The sequence below is a fragment of the Corvus brachyrhynchos genome, unplaced genomic scaffold, assembly GCF_000691975.1.
Source record: "Corvus brachyrhynchos isolate BGI_N302 unplaced genomic scaffold, ASM69197v1 scaffold70, whole genome shotgun sequence".
In the NCBI taxonomy this organism is placed as follows: Eukaryota; Metazoa; Chordata; class Aves; order Passeriformes; family Corvidae; genus Corvus; species Corvus brachyrhynchos.
In genome coordinates this window covers 10,178,859-10,197,944 of record NW_008236217.1, presented here as the reverse complement: position 1 = coordinate 10,197,944, position 19,086 = coordinate 10,178,859, and the positions used below count along the sequence as shown (strand labels likewise).

Below are 19,086 nucleotides of genomic sequence, written 5' to 3'. Positions count from 1 at the left end.
GGCTCCTGCTTTCCTGGCAATTCTCGGTTTACTTTAAAATTTTGGAGGATTGAAGAAGCTGGTACAGTGTTGGCTGATGACTGAATAAATTGGTGAGGGCAGGAAACATCAGTGTGGTTTAACTACACCTCTATGTTGGCAATCTTTGGTACTCTTTTGGCTCAAAGAGTATAGTAAGAGATAGTTAAGATCAGCATTATTTACTAATTTTTCTCTTATCTTTGCTTAAACCTTATTAATAAATACAGAAGTTAGAAGGTCAAAATGTTTATCTCTTGGTATTACTGTTAATTGAATTACTCCTGTTTTCTTCTTCATCACTGTCATTTAGGTGCAACAAAAAATCTCTTTGTACAACATAGTTTGGTATTGGACATAATTATTTCAGTGAAACTTGTAAAAAGGGATATTACCTGGGAGACAGATTCATTTGTCAAGTTTACAATTATTTTTCATTTGTTTTTGGAAATACATGTATATGGTGTAACTGATTGAGATTTAACTTAACTGTGAAGTAAAATGCTTTCCCAGCCTGACCATGGAAATATGAAGACTTGCAAACTGAGACATTAAATAAAATATTTTGAATTGTATATGTAAATGTACATTTAGAGCTGCATTTTCTGGAGTAGCTGTTCATCTCGAAAAACACCAGATAAATTTAGAAATGGTTCGTCTAGACCTAAGGCCATCTTCACAATGCACAAAAACTTGTTGGTGCTCAGTGAGTTGCCACTTAAGTTTTTCTCATTCCATCTCTGATTAAAAAAGATAATATTTTGGTATATCTACAAGTGTCTCAGGGCCCTTCTTGGTTTGCAGTATCCATCCAAATAAGCTCACTGGGATACTTACTTTTTAGGATAAATCTGAGAAGCGTAAGGATTTCTTACAGGTGCTCTTTAATTCCAGAATTCACATCACTAGGTATGAAGAAGGTGTTTGATGCAATGTGTAAAAGCTGCCGGTGAATTGTACAGAATTGCACTACTTGCACTGAATGAATTTCACTGTGAGGAAGCAGGTTAACTGCTGTTAATCCCCAGTGATCACCTCACAATGGATATTGCAGAGCCTGTGCTGTCACCCCTCATTATTTAGGTGTCTGTGAGCCAGCTTGGGAAGGCAGTACAGAGAGAGAGAGAAGCTGATGGAAGAATTTTCAACATGTTAGTACACTGAGAGGATTCTTTTCCTCTAATAAGGGAAGGATAGGCAAATGTCTCTATTTTCCTCTTCCAGACCAGAGGAAATTAATGAGAGATAATTGAATTAAATGCATATATATATATATATATATATATGGGACTGAGCTAATTCTGAAGAACGTGGGAAGCAAACACAGGGTCAAGCATAGGCTTCCATCTGTCATTGCACAAGGTTGCAACATAAGCAAGCTGGTGCTTCATTAACACACCACACAAATGCCTCTGCAGTGCTCTCAGGACACAAATTAGGTCCTTTGGACTAGGTTAGGTAGTTCTATGCACTAATGTGTTTTTACTTTTAGAAGAAGATGTATCTAGCAAGTGTTTAAGTCCACAGAAGTTGTTTTGTAGTTGCTGGGTGAGTGGCATATGGAGTGCAGTCATACTTATCATACAAATGGATGTAAACTGACACAATAGAACTGTGGCATCAATATTTAAATGAGGTCCTTGTGTCATCTAAATTATGTTTTATTAAAAAATAGTCTGACTTCTTATTTGTTTCTTGTGTTAGATGTTGTATGGTGTATGTTTAATTGTAGTCATCTAGTTTTGAGTGTGTCATCTGGAAGACAGTGATACTGAATGGTATTTTGAGGAACTTCCTAAATTTTAAGCTTAAAGGCATCACCTTTGCCTTGGTGGTGTTTTTCTTTTTCAACAGGTGATGAAATTATGTGAGTGGTGGAACCAACAATTAGGGGAAGTGCTTCTTGTTCATGCTAGGAGGAGGCTTCAGCATACTTGGGTACCAATGGTCAGAGAACATTTGAAAACACTTGAATCTCTCCTCTTTTATCCCCTCCCTCTCCCACAGCAAAAAAAAAAAAAACCAAAACAAAACAGATTATTATGATCCATTATTGCAAATTATTTAATTCCAGGAATCCAAATATGGGATTATTTCAAGGATCAAAAACCTGGACTGTTAAAGCACAGCAGTGAGTTCAGATGCTAGCACCCAAGATTTAAAAAATTGAGTTTGCAAGAAGCAGCTTTGGATAATTTGATGAGAAATTATTCAGCATCTGAGACTTAACAACTTATTTTGCAATAATAACAAATGAAAGAATCCCTGAGAAATGAAACATAAAGGGTACCAGCAAATCTCTTGAAGTTGTGTTTTGGGGCATCGAACGAGTTCAAGGCTGTTAGGCCTTGTGATTAGCAGCCTGAATAAAAATATTTAGATACAAGAGAGCAAGGTGCTACCTGATTGGAAGTTTAAGACCTGTGTGTCTTTCTGAATCTGTGAACATTTTTCTTTGAAAGCACACATTAAGAAAATCCCAGAACGTTAGGAAAAAATAACAATGTTAGATGTTGGCTGTCTGCATTTAACATTAAGAATGTGTATTTTAAAATTATTTTTTTTAAAAGGTGATGTTTGGGATGATGGCAGCAGGAACTTGTGTGTTAGCCATAGACTTCTGGCCCATTTCCAAGGTCAGATAGCTTCATGTGTCTTAAACCCTAAATCTGAGATTAGTAGTGTTTCTACTTGGAGTTTAATGCGTGGGTGGGAAGCAAGTACTGTCTGCTTTCATTACAATACAGCTGTTGCTTGCTAACCCAGTAGGCAAGGGGCTTCTTTAGATTTCTGGTCTCTGGTTTTCTCCTTATTGTAAGGCTGAACTGGAGAAGTAAGTATGCCATGGGAAGACAGTTAAAAACTTCTACTTTTTTCACACAACTGATTTTTCCTGAATTTTAGTTATATCGTTTTAATGACAACCTAGTCCCATCTAAAATGCTATTTTGTTTCTGCCATCATCCAGCCACCTGACATCTCTATTCTGTTACCAAGGTAAGCTGCATGGATCAGTGCTCCTTCCCATTTTAAATCAGCTTCTCACTCTTTCTCCTGAGCATTGTTTCTGTTGATGAAGTTCTGCTGCTGATGCTCACTGTGTCATTCATGACCTGCAGGGGTGGTGGGAACAGGGGAGAATAATGTCCTGGCTGGGAAGCTGGCTGACAAATCAACCCCTTGATTTTAGTGATTCTAATGAAAAAGATGTGCAGTACATTTAATGGAGCTAAAAGCAATGAAGTATATTCCAGGCCTTTTTTTTCCTGAAGAGGAATTAAAATGCGTCCTTGTCAGGCATTTGATGCTTTTCTGCTTACCACCTCATTGCACTTGCATATCCACAGCTTAACCTGAATTTTGCAGTGCACTGTATGAGCAGAAGTGTTGACTGTCATGTGCTCTCCAGTTTGGTTTCTCCATCCTTCTGCTTCTCTTATTTCCTACTGTTCAGGAAAGAGAAGCACAATTCTGAAGTGTGGGCAAAGGTCTGGTGTCTGTGACGTTATATAGTGTCGTATTTTCAACTATGCCGGTTATTAAAGGAGAAAAAGCAGTGTACTTCAGTGATAGGTTCAATAAATGGGCAAAAGTAATGTAAACTTTGCAGCTGATTTTGGAGTAGTAGTTTATTAGTGATTGTAAGGATAAGCATACCTTGTTTTGCACTTCTCTTTTGAATGACTTCCAGTTCTCATTCACATCTCAACATAGAGTATATACCATAGAGAAATAACATACTTTTTGCAGGTTAATTTAAAATTACTTTTTTTCAAAAGTTGTGTTATTTAATTGCACCATGAATTTACTTTGCTTTTTTGCTCTTACTTGTATACTACATTTCTTAATTCAGCTGTAGGTCTTTTTGCATTAACTTTTTCACTTTTTTTGTGGAGATAATGCAGAATGTAGGAAATAATTATTTGTATTCTAGAATCTTAACTATGCGTCACATCTAAAGCAGGAAGAATACCTGCTGAAAACCCCCTACTATCTTAGTTTAGTTGATGGACCAATTCGCACCCATATTTCTATTTAGAAATAAGTATTAGATAAAGAATAATAAGGAAGACACGTTATATACTTATCACTGTTTTTAAGCATGCATTTATTTCTCACTGGACTTCTATTTACATTTGAAAGAGAACCCACTTGCCAGCAGCCAGCTTCAATTGTGTGACCTTACTTTATGCATGTCAGATATAGGCACTTTAATACGCAAACCAAAACATTTAGTCAAAGATATTTCTATAGTATATTTTGGGCTGAGTGTTGAGGGATTTGTGGAACATGAAACTGATGAGAAACTTCTAGTCAAAGCTGCTTGTAGATCTGGCCTGGCTGTGGCTCATTCAGAATAAAAGGTTATTAGTATCAGTCACTTCTGACTCTTACCCTCTGTCTTGGATCTAAACACTGCTGTACCTGCAGTTCTGCAAATTCAGTTATTTGTTGGCTGGCTTAAAATCAGTTGCAATAAAGGACATGATTTGTTCCCCTAGGTAAGTTTACATTCCAGCAGCTTCATGAGGATAAATTTTTTCTTGGATTGCACTTGCAAAAAAATTTTGCTGCCAGAGATCACATACAACATGCTAGAAATTCTGTGTACAGAGGTTCTCAAAATATGAGCGCTGTATGTCAGCACACAAATCTATTCAGTCTTTGAATATGGTAAATTTAGAGCAAACTAGAACATTCCCATTCCCTCATGAAGAAAATCCTGATGTTCTTACTACCGCAGTGAGGAAACCAGGGTGTAAGGATTGTAGATACTGAAGTTATGTAACAGTAGCTGTTCACACATTTCTAAATTAGAGACCAAGAAGTAGCAATTGTGGTATTTCTGTTACCATACAGAGTTGATTTGTATCTGTTCTCTGCAGTAAACCCTTTTTAATTCTTCCTAACATGCTGCTGTATGTGTGTCCATGGTGTATATCCTGTATGCATGCTATGCAATACATGTTCCCATGTTGACTGGATGCCCAGATTGGTTTGATTTTTGTCTCAACATGGTTTGACCAGAGGTATGTGGGGGAGGGGCTGCACATGTGCCGCTTGCAGGAGGCAGCTAGGAGAAGATGGAGGAACGCCCTGTCTCTAGAGAGGTTTTGACAGCCATTTCCATCTCTCATGGAATAACCCGTCAGTAGGAGACCACCGAGGACGCTGTGTCCTCCAGAGAGGTTCTCCAATCGGGTGGGAAAAGGTCTCCACCAGTGGAATGTTCAACTGGGCCAGTGGTTTCCTGCAAGTGACCAGACCTTGGGAGGAGCTGAGGGGTATAAAAGTAACTGCATCACGAGCTGCAGGGCTCTTTTTTGCCCTCGCTTTTTGCCCTTGCTCTTTTTGCTTGTTCTCGTTCGCTCGCTCTCCCTCTTGCTGGCTGGACACCTGTTGACCACCTCTTGTGTCCTGTCCTACCGCTTCCATCCGTTTCCTGCCCTGCCTCCCTCCATCCCTGCCTGGGTTCCTGCCTGAGCCACCTGCTTCCAACCCTGTCACTGATCCAGCCCATCACCGCGATCCGCGCCATGACCCTGTCCAGGGTTCTGGACCTCCTGCCCAATCCCCACTCACCTTGTGTCCGGCTGCCCGTCGCTGTGGGAGCTGTGCCTGTGTAGCTGCCTGTCTCCTAGAGCTGTGCAGCGTGCACACACCCCCTGCCTCTTGGATGTCAATGGCACACTCCGAAGTTCTGGTGGTAATGCCTGCTTTTGCTCTCTGTCTCCCCTCTCTCTCTGCTGCCCCCCCCCCCATTCTTTTTTCTTCTTCTTCCTCCTTTTCTGTCTTTCCTATTCTTCTTTAGTAGGGCAATGGCCTTTTCGTTACCAATAAATGGTTTTCAGATACACTATTTGCCTTGTTTGGCTTAATTCTCTCCTAGATCTTCTGTTTGAAAAGAACCCCCACAGTTCCCCCTTAGTGGAACACAACATGTGCTTGGAGGCCATCCTTCATGAGTCCTGAACCAGAGTGATTGTTAAATAGCAGCTTTCCAGGAGCAGTTTGGTGATTAAGGGGAAAGAACATGTTGAATATGGATTAACAGGGCCTTGAGAAGGCAAACACCATACTGAAATTAAGATCAAGAGGAGAATTCACAAGACCTGAAGTAATCCTTTTTGCTCTCTTTCCTGTGGGTGGGTATGTCCCTGGATGACAGAGTAGGTACTTGGTCCTTTTTTGTACATTGCTCCTCTGATAAAGATGGAAGCTGGAAAGTGTTGGAGAGCTGTAAGTCCAAAGTTTGCAAAACACATCCTCGGAGGACAGGCTGAATAAATTGGATTGGTTCAGCTTAAAATAAAATGATGAAGTCAGAATGTGAACATAGCAGTCCTCAATTGCCTAAAAGGTTGTTGCAAAGAAAAAGATAAGAAAAAAAATGAAATTGGATTACAAAAGAGAAAGATGGGATTTAGAGGAAGGCAGAAAGTTGTTGAGGAAAACGAAATTCCTTCTGTGGCATGTTGTGACTAAGATTGTCTTTTTGATGTGTTCAGGGCACGGCAGTCGTATTTTCAGCCTCAGTGCAAAGAGACTTGCTCAGGAAATTGCTTACATAACTGAAAGCAGTAATGGTAATTCACATGTAGCTTTCAGTGTTTATGCAAGTGATGGCTGTAGCTTACCAATATAGAGCCCAATATATAGCTGGGGGCTTGTGGGGGAGGATGTTTGGGGTTTTTTTTAACTAAACATCAAGGTGATCAGAACCCTTTTGGCAGGACATCTTGATACAATATGTCCATCTTGAGTCACTTCTTGCCAGTTACCTGACACACAAAAGCCCATGGGCTGTGCATGCGGCCTATCAATAAAAACTCAATTTGTGAAGCAGGCGACTGGCTGTTCTGAGGTGGCTGTTTCCACAGGGAGAAAGGCAGAAAGCCTTTCCACAGAAAAGGCATGGAGACAGAGGCGTATTGAGACAGAGCAGTGTGGAGGGGAAGACCTTCCTTCATCCTTGGCCTGTCCCCAAACTCAAGCTCTTCAGCTGACACAGCTTTTCAAGTCATGCGCCTCCTTTCTCTGGTGAGAGCTAGGAAAGGCAGGACCATTCCCTTCTGTGGATCCAGCACAAAGAATTAGTTTTAAGCTTCTGATGGATGCTTCTATATAGCTTCTATATCTCCTGTAATGATATTGGCCCTCTGGGATTTGATTTTATTTAATCTATTATCTATTTAGTTTGTTTTTTAGACTTCTCTTCATTGAGAGCCAAGGCTTAGGTAATCATACTTGTGCTTTCCCCATGGTTTTTGAGCCAACAGCTTATTTTTGCAGCACAAGGAAGTCTCAAAGGGATCACATTTCTTCAGATTAAAACAGACAGCTAGGTAGAGGGGAGAAAGTGGTTTTCCAAGTGCCATAAGGGACTGCAAAATTTTGATATGTGCTTACACTTCTTTTGGCTCAGACCAGCTCTTCATGGGGGCTGGTCTGTGTTCTTGTTCCATTGGAGCCAATCAGATCCATTGGCAATCAGCTGCAGTTAGTACTGCTGCTTACAGAGCTGCCTGCTTCTTGCTGGCTGGCAAATTTGCTTTCTAAGTAACATTACTGTGGTTTAAATAGCAATTCCATTTTTAATGAATTTTACCAAAAAATAGGGAATATAGCATATGAATATATAATAGCATGTGAGTAATACTAAAAGAGCTACAGTGATACAAATAACTGTTTCCCTCAGGCCATCTGCATCTGTGGACAGCCATCCACAAATTAGAGTAATAGCTGTGTTCACAGGAAGTAAATATTGGTTAAGATAGTAAGAAAATACCTTTTTTTTTTTAATAAGGTAATAAATGCAAGTGTTCAGCACTGGCATTGATGCTAAAAATGTCCCTTAGGAAAGTCTGTGGTTGCTTCTATTCCCTTGCATCTCTCAGAAGCTCAGGCTATTCATAGGGAAAGCTGATACACAGTAATTGGTTAACTCACAGCACGTCCTTCTGCAGGAGAGCCCTCAGGTACAGATGGCAGGGTGCCAGCATAAGCTGTGAATGAGAAATTAAGTGTTAAACAAAATCCCCTCAGAGGATTTTCATGAATAAGACCCACAGTATTTCGCTGTCATTATGGCTGACACTTTATCTTCACAAAAAGAAATTAACATTTTCATCAATAAAGGAATCTAAACTCTAGCTGAGATGTAATTCAGTTCAGTTCCTTTAGCGTGTCTAGCACTTCATTAAGTAAAAACAGGCAGCAGAGTCCAGTGAAAAGAAATTTGATTCATTCAGGATGAAGTCAGTGGTAGCAAGCAGTGTTCACTGACACGGGGTGTGGGCCCAGAGTCCTCCTTAGAGCATGAAGTGTAAGTTATTGTTCGGCAGCAGCCCTGGAGCTCCCAACCAGCCCTTTCATCAAAGTCAATTAAGGGATGCAAACACCATGCTGCAGAGAATTGGGCTTATGTTTGCCAGATCATGATTTAGAATACTGGTTCTAGAGAAGGCGGATGAGCCTGTTGATGTGTGATGAAACCTGCTGCCCGTGCAAGCCAGTGAAATTCAGGAGGAGTACACGAGTATGAAATGACGTTTTCATGGTTTTCCATGATGCATCGTTGAATTCAGTGGAAGACTGCTGAAAGGATAAATAACCAAAGAATCCTAATGAATACATGTCAGAGGATGTCTCACTTATAAAGAACCTCATGGATCCTCCTAATTTTTTTCAGCACTTCTGGCTTTCATAGATTTACTCCAGATGTACACTAATTTAGTGTTTATCTTCACCTAGTAAAAATAAGTGAATGGCCTTCTTAATGTATCTGGACATTTCTTGATTGACTTAATTGATTCTGCTTTAACAAGGTGGTCATTTCTTAGTGTCGTTCCACCTAAAATTGTCAAAAAAAGTTCTTATCAGAATTGAAATTCATTTGAAGAGTATACATGCCTGTTAAACCAAAAACTGTTGGAATTGATTATGACAGACAAAAGGTTTTAACTTTACATTTTGGGAATAGAAAGTATGTATTTTGATTGCATCTCACTGCAAAAATGACATACATATTCCCCCACACATGCACCTTTGGTACATAGAAGGCTTCTTTACTCTGCAGCAATAAATAGTCTTTGATTATAATAGTTACTTTCAAAGAAAAAATACATATTTTAGTAGTTTCAGGTTGGCAGCATGAATAAAATTTGAGACAGAAGGCTGCCAAACTGAACTATGTGTTTGGAGGTATTAATGAACATATTTTCAGAGTTACTTGAGAATTAGAAAGTTATATCATCTAAGTCCTTGCATACATTTTATAAATTGTTATGTGATGCTGAATTGTTGAACCCTGATAGCTGACACAGATAGCTAAATTCTGGGAAAAAATTTCCTGCGAGGCATTAAGTATTTCAAACCCAGGAAGGAAATTCTTTAGCTCAGGACTCAGGACTGATATTTTTCATGTAATGAATTGGAGGGGCGGGGAAGGCTGGAATGCGAACTATGAGGATGGAAAACATTTAGTCACTCTTGGAATGATATGAATGTTTTTACAGGAAGCTTAAGTAAACACACATGCTGCTGCTTAGTAGGCTGCAGTTAACTTTTTTGGACAGTAGACAAAATTTAAACAAGTATGCAGACTCGAATGAAAGGCTATTGAGCAGCACACCCTTCAGGCCCAGTTTTGAGCCAGTTATCACGTAAACCATTAGGTAAAAAGTTAGAGTACTATTTGGTTACGGGGATCTTTTCCTGTGTATTTTTTAATGGTAAATGCTTGAATGCTCTGATTTTGAATTTCTTTTAAGTTGATTGATGCTGGTTTCATAGGATCAAAACATCAAACTTCTTCTAAAGGTGTAGTTTGTGTTATGAAATACTACAGAAGAGGGAGCTATTTCACTTTCCCCAAACACGGGCATGTTCTTTATTATTCACGTTGGAGATCTTTCTCCTTGTTTATAATATGATTTTTATTAATTTTTTTTCCCCCCAAAAGAGGATTTAATTTTATGAAAACAAATGAGATCTTGGACATCTTAGAATTCTATTCTGTTGAGCTTATTCAGAAGAAATACATGCAGAGGAAAAAGCTTAGAATACAATAGTTGCTTCCCTATTTACAACAAATTTTGTAAAACCATGAAGTAGGTATTTCCCTCACATGGTATTACCAAAAGAATGAAACAAAATCTTTTAGGAGTTAAAATATTGCATTCCAGATGAGACAAAGCAAAGAGATCGTTTTTCATGTAATAATAATAATAATAATAATAAAAATACCTTCAAGAGGTGAAGCATGTGAAATGTTTAATTTAAAGGAGAACAAAAAAATGAGACTGATTAAAGCTGGTTGTGGCTGTTGCTAAATAACTCTTAACAGACAATTTCTCTTACAAACACCTGGAAGAAATTTTGCTTCCTGAATAAAAAAAGCTTGTTTTTAAGTCATGAAGTAGATTCAGAGAGATAGTGTTAGACAAACATGTACTTATTTTGCAAAATGAAGGTAATCAGTACTTGGCAAAAGCATACAGAAATCATCAGAAATTGAAATGTTTGTCTTTTGATTTCAGTTCCTTGATTAGGATTCATCAAGGATATTGCTGCTTCCCCTGGAAATGTCCTGAGTTAATATGAAAGTGAAATTCATGGAGTCATGCAAGTTAGAAAGGACCACCAGAGATTTTTCAAGTCCTTTGTCCTGCTCAAAGCAGGTCCAGTTGGCAGAGGGATGTCTGGGCCTTGTCCCAGTTGAATTTTGAGTATTTTGAAGGATAGGGATTGCACAAGTCTCTGTGACCATGTTGTAGTTTGCTGACCCATGTGGTTTAAAAGATCAAAACAGTTTTTATTAAGTTGTACTTTCCCATTTCATGCTTGTTTGTTGTCTCTCATCCTAGCCTGGAGCTATCTCCAAGGTTAGCCAGGCCTTCTCATCTTTGTACCTTCCAGTTAAGGAGCGGTAGACAGCAGTAGGATGCCCCCTGACCCTCCTTCCCCAGGCCGAGCAAGCCCTGCTTTGTCTCTCAGCCTGCCTTGTATGCCACCTCTCCAGCCCCTGGCCAGCTCAGTGGCCAGCCTTGTGACGTGCTTGCTCAGGTGCGTCCGTGTTTCTCTTCTGCTGAGGAGCCCAAAGCTGGACACTACTCCAGCTGTAGGCTTCCAAGTGCTAAATGGAGGGCAACCATTGCTTCCTTGTACCTGCAGGCTCTGCTTCGGCTGGTGCAGGTCCCTCTGGTCCTTCACACAAACCAAAACTGAATGCTTGGTTCTCTCATAATATATTTGGCTTTGCAGTAGAGTAGTTAAGTGTAATCCCACTTTGCTTTCTGATACAAACTCTATGGCCAGAGTTCAGATTTTGAACAATGAAGAATATGATTATGAAGGTGGGTATAATTTTTCATTCTGGTTCCACACTCAAGAAGGATTCTATTTAGTTAGTTGTCTTTGATATAATTTATATAATTATGGTGACATCTTCAGTGAATGGTTTGTTTTTAATATGCAGGTAAACAGTAGAAGTCAACAAGATTGCAGTAAATTGTCCCTGATTTTTTTCTTTGGTTTTGTTTGTTTTCCAAGGCTTCAGCAGTCAGTGGTATATTTCAGTTTCCTTTCTCTTGTTTTGTTGTTTTGGTTTTTTTTAATAATTGATCAAATTGTGTATATAATAAAATTCTAATCCTGAGAAACAAATTTTCCCTGATCTCACTGAAACACGGTTGCATCAATTTCTCTCCGTGTCTGAATACTTGCGCAGTATCTTAGGACCGCAATACTCATCAAAGTATAGCAAATATAAGGCACAGTACTAGACCAGATTGACCATCCTGTGTTCTTGTGTGTGTATTTATAGTAGTTCACATTGTTAACAGAAGAAAATATCTGCTCTTTGTACTACAAACTGTGTCACATCACTCAGGAGAAGTGAGAGGTCTCAGAAATCAAAAAAAAGGGGTGTAGAGATTGGTTTTGCTCATATTACAGAAGTATTCTAGATTGGAAAAAAATCAATGAAAGTACTATTCCACCTGGATAACTTATTTCCCTTTTTTTTTTTGACAACCAGTTTTTGTGTTAGTATTGTTAATGTTGGTCCTTAAGGACAAAGCCAATTCCAGGCATTATTTGAATGTCACCGTCTTCCCTTCTTTCACCTTAAATGCAGTTTGATTTCAAGCTGGAATGAATGAGATTCAGGGTTTGATCTCATATTGTAGTATTTTTCAGTGAACTAGTCAGACTAGAGGTCCACCAGTAGATGAAATAGCTGATGTGGATTTTAAAATCATTGAAGTTGTTTTTAAGTAAATGACATTGTAAAAAATTAATTCAGACATTTTTATCAACCTCACAGCAGGCAAATTAATAACCTGCACTAAAATTCAGCAGAGAAAGTATCAGGATCAGAGAGAATATATCAAAGCACGGTGTTCTAGTAGGAATCTGCATTTAACTTTATATATAAGCAGTTGACATCAGCAAAATCTGTGCTCCGTTAAATAATCCATTGTTTTCATCCAGACTCTCTTCAATCCCCTCCTCTTTATTTTCTTCTCTCTTTCTTTCTCTGGTACGGTTGTATTGTTGGTAAAGCACACAGGCAGAAACAGCACCCATTTTTCCCACCCATTGTCTGTGCATTTGTGCACTGGATCTTTCTTCAGCCATTTCTACCAAGAGCAGCAGTGAAAGCCCAATTCAGATTGTGTGGTGGTACATGCTTTTTCAAGCTTAGCTACCGCTTGCCTATTCAAATAGCCAGAAGTCTGGCAGAGCAGATCTGGCTTTATTTGTTGAGTCTTGTCTAGTGAAGTGAAAAGGCCTGAATTTATTTTTTTTTCCTGGCTGCATTTTTCCACATGTGGGGGTAGGGAATGAAATTATTTCTTTTGTCCTCTGCTTGCAGCTCATTGAGAAGCAGGCATGCATATAAAATTACTGTTTCTCGGGGCTTACCTTTAGGGAGAGGAGGGAGAAAGAAACAGATTTGTAAGCTTGACTAGAAACACTGAAGATGCTGAAAGCAGGCCCGAGAGTGGAAGGTAACAGGATAATAAAACACAATGAATTGAGGATGAACAAAAACTTCTCAAAGTAATATAACAACAGTTTTATTTCATCCCTTGTAAGAAATACTATATTACTGCATGTATTAAAAGCACAAAAAATGTGTCAATGTGCCCAAGAGAAGAGAGCATCAAAACTCAGAGGTTTAGTTTTGGAAAGTCACAAATAATTATATATTAAAAAAATATATATATATATAATTATGAATATTTATGCTGGTTTTCCTAGCTATTAAGTTATACCTTTGATTAAAGGGAAGTTATCTTGAGGGGTGGACTTTAGTGATGGGGAGTAAAACACAATCCTCTTTCTCTCTAGGTTTAGTTTACACCCAAGTGGATCAATGGATACTAACTAACCTGCATCTCAAGTTTCAATAAGGTTTTGTAGGCTTTTTGTATCAAGATGTTTTACCTCACGTACTGCAGTCAGATGCCAAAACTGCAGTTTCTTTCAGTTCTCTGCCTTGTCTTACTGTCTGTGAACTTTTCTCTGGGCAGCAGTAATGATTCATATGATTTGTAGTGGTTTTAACTACCTGTGAGTACAAGCATTGCTGTGGCTTTTTTGTCATTTGAAGTGTAGGGTTTGTGGTGGCTGACCAGTAACCTGAATGTAGCTTCAGGGTAGCTCTTGCATTCTGGTCTTTTGCATGTTTAGGATATTTTGGTTAGACAATGGAATGATGCTAAAAGTCAATTTGGTTGCAAAACTAGTTTATGTACTCAGAGGCCTACACAGGATTAATTAATGGAATGTATCATGTTATGGGCATATATTGGTATATAGCAATATCTTCATGATTCCTAAACTAATGGTTTGGTGAAGTTGCAAATGTTAAGTATTAGACATTAATGTGATTTACTCAGATACTTTACTGAATGAATTTGAAAACAACTACAAAGATTTCATTTAGACTAAAAGAAGTCTAGTTTGGAAATCCACAGATTTTAAAAAATTTTGCTCATTATGTCTATTCTTCTACACTACACATCCAAAATCAGAGCTGTGAGATGAAGAATTGATGGAAACCCATCCTTTGACCTCCAACCTAGTAATTTATATTAAATCTCTACCAAAGGAAAAATTTTAATTTAAATAAGAAGATATTTGAGGGATCTAGAGAAACATGATGCCATTATACAGATTTCCAGTTTGTATATGAAAAAAGGTGTTAGTGCTTTTCTATATGTTTTTTAAATGTATTGCTACTTTCCTACTAGAAATTATACAAGCAACAGAATTTGAATGTTACTCGGCAGGCGCATAATCTGAAAAATGACCTCTGAGATAAGTTTGAAGTTATCTAACTTAATTGTGGTATCTTTAATGCAGTTTTTTCATTCCAAACTCTAGTTAGCTGACCTAATTTTAAAAGTATTAAAAATGTTCATCAGCTGTATAAACTGTTGTGCTGGGAAGAGCAGGGCTGGAGAGAAGCTATAAAAGCTGAAAATTGTGAAAGACAATGAAAGCAGAAAAGTTCATTCTTGTAATAGGATAATTTTCAGTTGACTGGAAGGCATGGGTGCAAAAGCTGCCTGCTGGAATGGAGCCAATAGGCACAGAAATTTTGTTTAACAGTGTATACTTCTAACAACTTAATCTACATTGCGTAATATTTTACCCTTACTTGAAAGACTAGCTGCCTATAGGTAATAATGGCAAAATCTGTGGTCTGAGGATGAAAGATGACAAGATGTGGCCACCTCCAGTCCATATAATTTCTCCAGATTTTCACAATTTATCAATTTAAGTATGGAAGGCTTTTTAAATATAATTTCCTATAGATTTTCATTTCTTGAGATGGAGAAACAGAGTACACGTAAACAGTTGAAGCACTGAAATCAAAGCTCACAGTTCTTTAAGTCATGCAAATTTTGTGTCCTGAATATTTTGTATAATGTTAATAATGCTCATAACTATGAATTCATTGGTTCTTCAGTGCCTGCATTCTATGAAGGGCACAAGATAGACAAAATTAGTCTCAGAGAGCAAAAAGTTATTTAAGAAAATATAGGTATTGCTTTCCTTCTGTATCCTGTTTTATGATGGTCATTTTGAGGTTTCTTGTTATTTCCGTAAGTTTCTGGTTTTTGTTTTATTTTAACAACTTTCTATACTAGAGCACATTAATGTTTCTGTGTACCCTATGTATCAAAACAATTTTCATATTCCAGCATATTTAAATGGTGTCCAAAAGTAAGTATTATACTGTTGATAGATATCTTATAATTGGCAATAATCTCCTCAACTTCAGAAAGCATAATCTGGGACTGCACAGTATACTGTAAGATGTGATATTTTCAATGAAGAGACATGTTAAATGCTTTCCAGAGATCTTTCACATGCAGTGCATCCTACGTTCCCATCTGGTATTCAGAGTCTCTCCTGCTATAAATTTCAGTAGAGGTGATGTTATTCACACAGAGCAAGATTTGACTACTGCATTACGTGTTTGATGTGCAGCTTGGTAGTATCAATCAATTCAGCTTTAGAGAAACTCTGTTCAGTTTCTAAAGCAAAAATCCCATCATGAAGTTTTGATGAAATACTTTTGGAGAAAAGTGGACAAAATAAATATTTTGCACTCAGTTTCAAACTGCATGTTCAGGAAAGCTGATTTCATAGTGAACAAGAAAAAAAGTGGTATGTTTTTCTGTTTCAATACGTGAAAAATTTTCTGCAACTTCATACTGTTTTTGTTGAGTGTACATCACTTTGAAACAAAGTCTGTTTCTCAAATTGTTTCTAAAGTACCAAGAATATTCATCAGAAACAAAAGTAATTAAAATTACTCTCTAAACTATTACATTGCATGTGGATTTTTGTGAACTTACTTCAAATATTCAAGAACCTCTTATTCTTTTTTCTACCCCTAGAACCAACGTATATCACAATAGGTCCGCCCACCTGTGAGGTTTTGGTGAACTGCACTTTGACCGAAAAAGACTGTATCTATAGCTTCAAACTGGACCAAAATGGTTGTCGCATTTGTCAGTGCAAAACTAGTGAGTATGCAAAAATACAGTGGCTTCTACCTTTTATATGAAGCTGTATGTGAAAATGGTAGTATGCTGGGTTTTCCCATTCATAGTGTTGATTATATGTTGTGTTAGTATGTGTGTGCTTTGTAGTTGTTTATCTTTAAAGAATTGGTTCCTGATTTCTGACACTGCTTGCTTGCTTAAAATGTGTTTGGAGGAAAACGTACAGTGTTTGACTTGAGGTAAAAATTTAACAGCTGACTAGAAAAGGTAATAATTTGGGATCTAATATTCGTGTAGACTTTGAGAAGTCTTATCAGAATTCCACATTTCATTTTCCTCTGTCTAAAGAATTTTAAGAGCATCTAGGTTTCTGCACTTCAAAAACTCCTGTTGCTAAACAGCCTATTTTCAACTTAGCTTTTTTCACCAAAATTTAGATTTAGCTTTTTTCATCAAAATTTAGATTTTGAGGATAAATGTTTGAAAATTATATGCTTGGGAGTGGGTGTTTGTATATATATGAGTATATCCATATTTATATTTCTTTCTAGAATATATTCTTATATTTATTTTATATACATATATAATATTTTAGTTAGCATTTATGCAAGCTTTAACATCTATTTCTTCCCAAAGGAAAAACAACGTGCCTTGTGAGAACTTTGTGTGTATCGAGAAAAACGTATTTTCTATATGTGTTTCCTTAAGACTTCACTGTTTACAGATGAAATATAAAGGAATATCAGGTTGGTTTTTGGAATTGGCCAACAAAGGACACCTGTGGAGTGCTAGTCTCAGCTGCAGGATGCATCTCTGTGGCTGCCAACCCAACCTAGGAATGGGTTTAAACTCTCTTTGTAATGTTATTGTAGTTTTTCAGTTTTCTTGAAGCCTCTAAGGCTTTCACAACTAAAGTATTCCTCCATTCCTCCTCTTTTGGTTTCAGTCCACTCATTCTCAGCCACTTTCTAAACCAATATGACTATTGTAGGGGTCCCGAATAGAAATGGTTAAAATAAAATTCTTAATTAGTACAAACTAAAGAGTTTTAGGAATGGATTGGTGTTGGAGAAGACATCTTAACAAAAGTAAATATATGGCAAGCTGTAATATTATCATGGCAATACAGAAATAATAGCTTTGATTCCAAGTTGTATTCGTGGAAGGATTAGGTTGGGTTTTCCTTAGGTTACATCCAAGCTGTTGTATATTTGCCTTACTTTGTTGTTCCTAAGGAAAATGTTAGAAATGTTAAGGTCTGCTTTTAGCATTGTATTTTGATTTTCCTTCTCCTTCTGTTATTATTAAATTGACTGGGGAGTTCGACACAAACAAGAAGATGGACATACTTGGCAAATTTCATCATCTATGCCTGTGCATGCAAGTCCTTCCCTCCGGTCTGGTGCACTGGAGACGCACCATTCCAAAGGATGATTTCTTCTGTTCTAGGTTACTAGATTGCATATGGACACAAACCACGTCTCAGGATGTTATTGCTTCGAGTATTTCTGATTAAATAGTGCATAAGAACCTATTCAGGGGAATTTTTGTCTTGCCAGATTTGCTTGAAATTATCTTCATTTTACAGTAGCAAACTGTCCGGAGCAAACTTAATAGTATCATTTGTCATCTTTTGTTTTTTCCATTAAATAATGTGACTAGTAGATTGCTTAAAAATCTCAGTCATTTAGATAGGGGAGACCTTTATTTTCTAAGGAAGTGAAGAAAAATAACAGCTTGGAAATCATCATTTGGTGGTTATCAATCAAAATGACAGAAATTGAATTTTTCTGTAAAGTAATGTCTCTCACTTGCAAGGCTCTGCTCTGGACAAATGAGTGTGTGAGAAATGAGAAGAGAGGAGTCTTAGGTCAAATATGCTGAAAATGTACTGTGCTAGCTCACTGTGTTTTGCGATCCTGTGTACTTTAAAGTCCAAACCAGTTCAGTTGCATCTTGTTTCTCTTAGGGACATCAGAACATGTATTATCTTTAGCTCATATAGACTCATGTGGACTTTTGGGAACATCACTATCTTTATACTGCATCTACTTGTTTTTTTCTGGTCTAAGCTGCTTGACAGAGTCAAATTTAAGTGCCTCAGTAAGAAAGCCCCCATGCCCACACTACCATTTGAAGTCATCTTATCCTAATTCTACTAACCTATTTCCAATAAAGTTTCCTTTTTTTGTTAATTTCTTTTTAGATATCTCTGCTGAAGGTTTGTTATGCTTCAGTTATTTCAGCCAAAATAAAAGCAAAATGACAAAGTAGAAGAACATAAAGTGAGGGTGTAATTTGTTCTTCATTGTTATCTTCATTTACATTCATGTAGCCAGAAATAAGTACAACAGGTTTATTTGGAATGATTATGTAAGTACAGTAAAATGAAACTTGTTTGGTGCTTTATTCTAATTAGTTTCAAGTCTATCCAGCCTGGTTCAAGCCAACTACAGAATGAGAAGGAAGAAAGAAGCAAATCAAAACATTTCTAGAATATGATTTTAATAGAAGTAGTTTACTTTGTCTTTTATCCTTCTTTTTGTTTCTGCAGTGAACACAAAAACATGCTGTAGCAACATGCAGTGTAAAAATGCATGCTGTAAAGTAAAATAAAACAGCTTTTTAAAGCAACAGAGCCAGACCATAGTTGTAAGAGAAGGGAGAAAAAAAACCACACTGAGCAAAGAGTGAGCATAGACAGATATGGGAAGAAAATTCAGTAAGTACACATGGAACCACAAATGATGAGGGAGAAAGAATGATCATACTGACCAGAAGCATCTAGAAGCCAAAGCAGCACTACATGACAACAAAAGGTAAAAATTATAATCCAGAACCTAGTGTGCTGGTTTGGCCAAATTTAGAAATACATCCTCTGAGAGAAGGCAGGTTACAAACCACACCTCCCGCACCAGGTTTGGGAAAAAAAACTTTTTCCTCGAAGGAGAGTGAAAGAGATAACAACTATTTATTTAAAAAATACACAGGAAGAAAGATACTAATGCTAAATAATGAAACCTCTTGCTGTAGAGAG

General features: G+C 37.5%; 1 protein-coding gene across 1 annotated transcript in view; it reads left to right on the top strand.

The window, feature by feature from the left end:
- The window catches only part of CRIM1 (cysteine rich transmembrane BMP regulator 1), a 175,382-nt gene that overhangs the window by 123,966 nt on the left and 32,330 nt on the right, over positions 1 to 19,086 (top strand). The window contains exon 8 of the mRNA XM_008643358.2: positions 15,942 to 16,070. Coding sequence (XP_008641580.2) covers positions 15,942 to 16,070 — 129 coding nt within the window. The remainder of the gene's footprint in view (positions 1 to 15,941; positions 16,071 to 19,086) is intronic.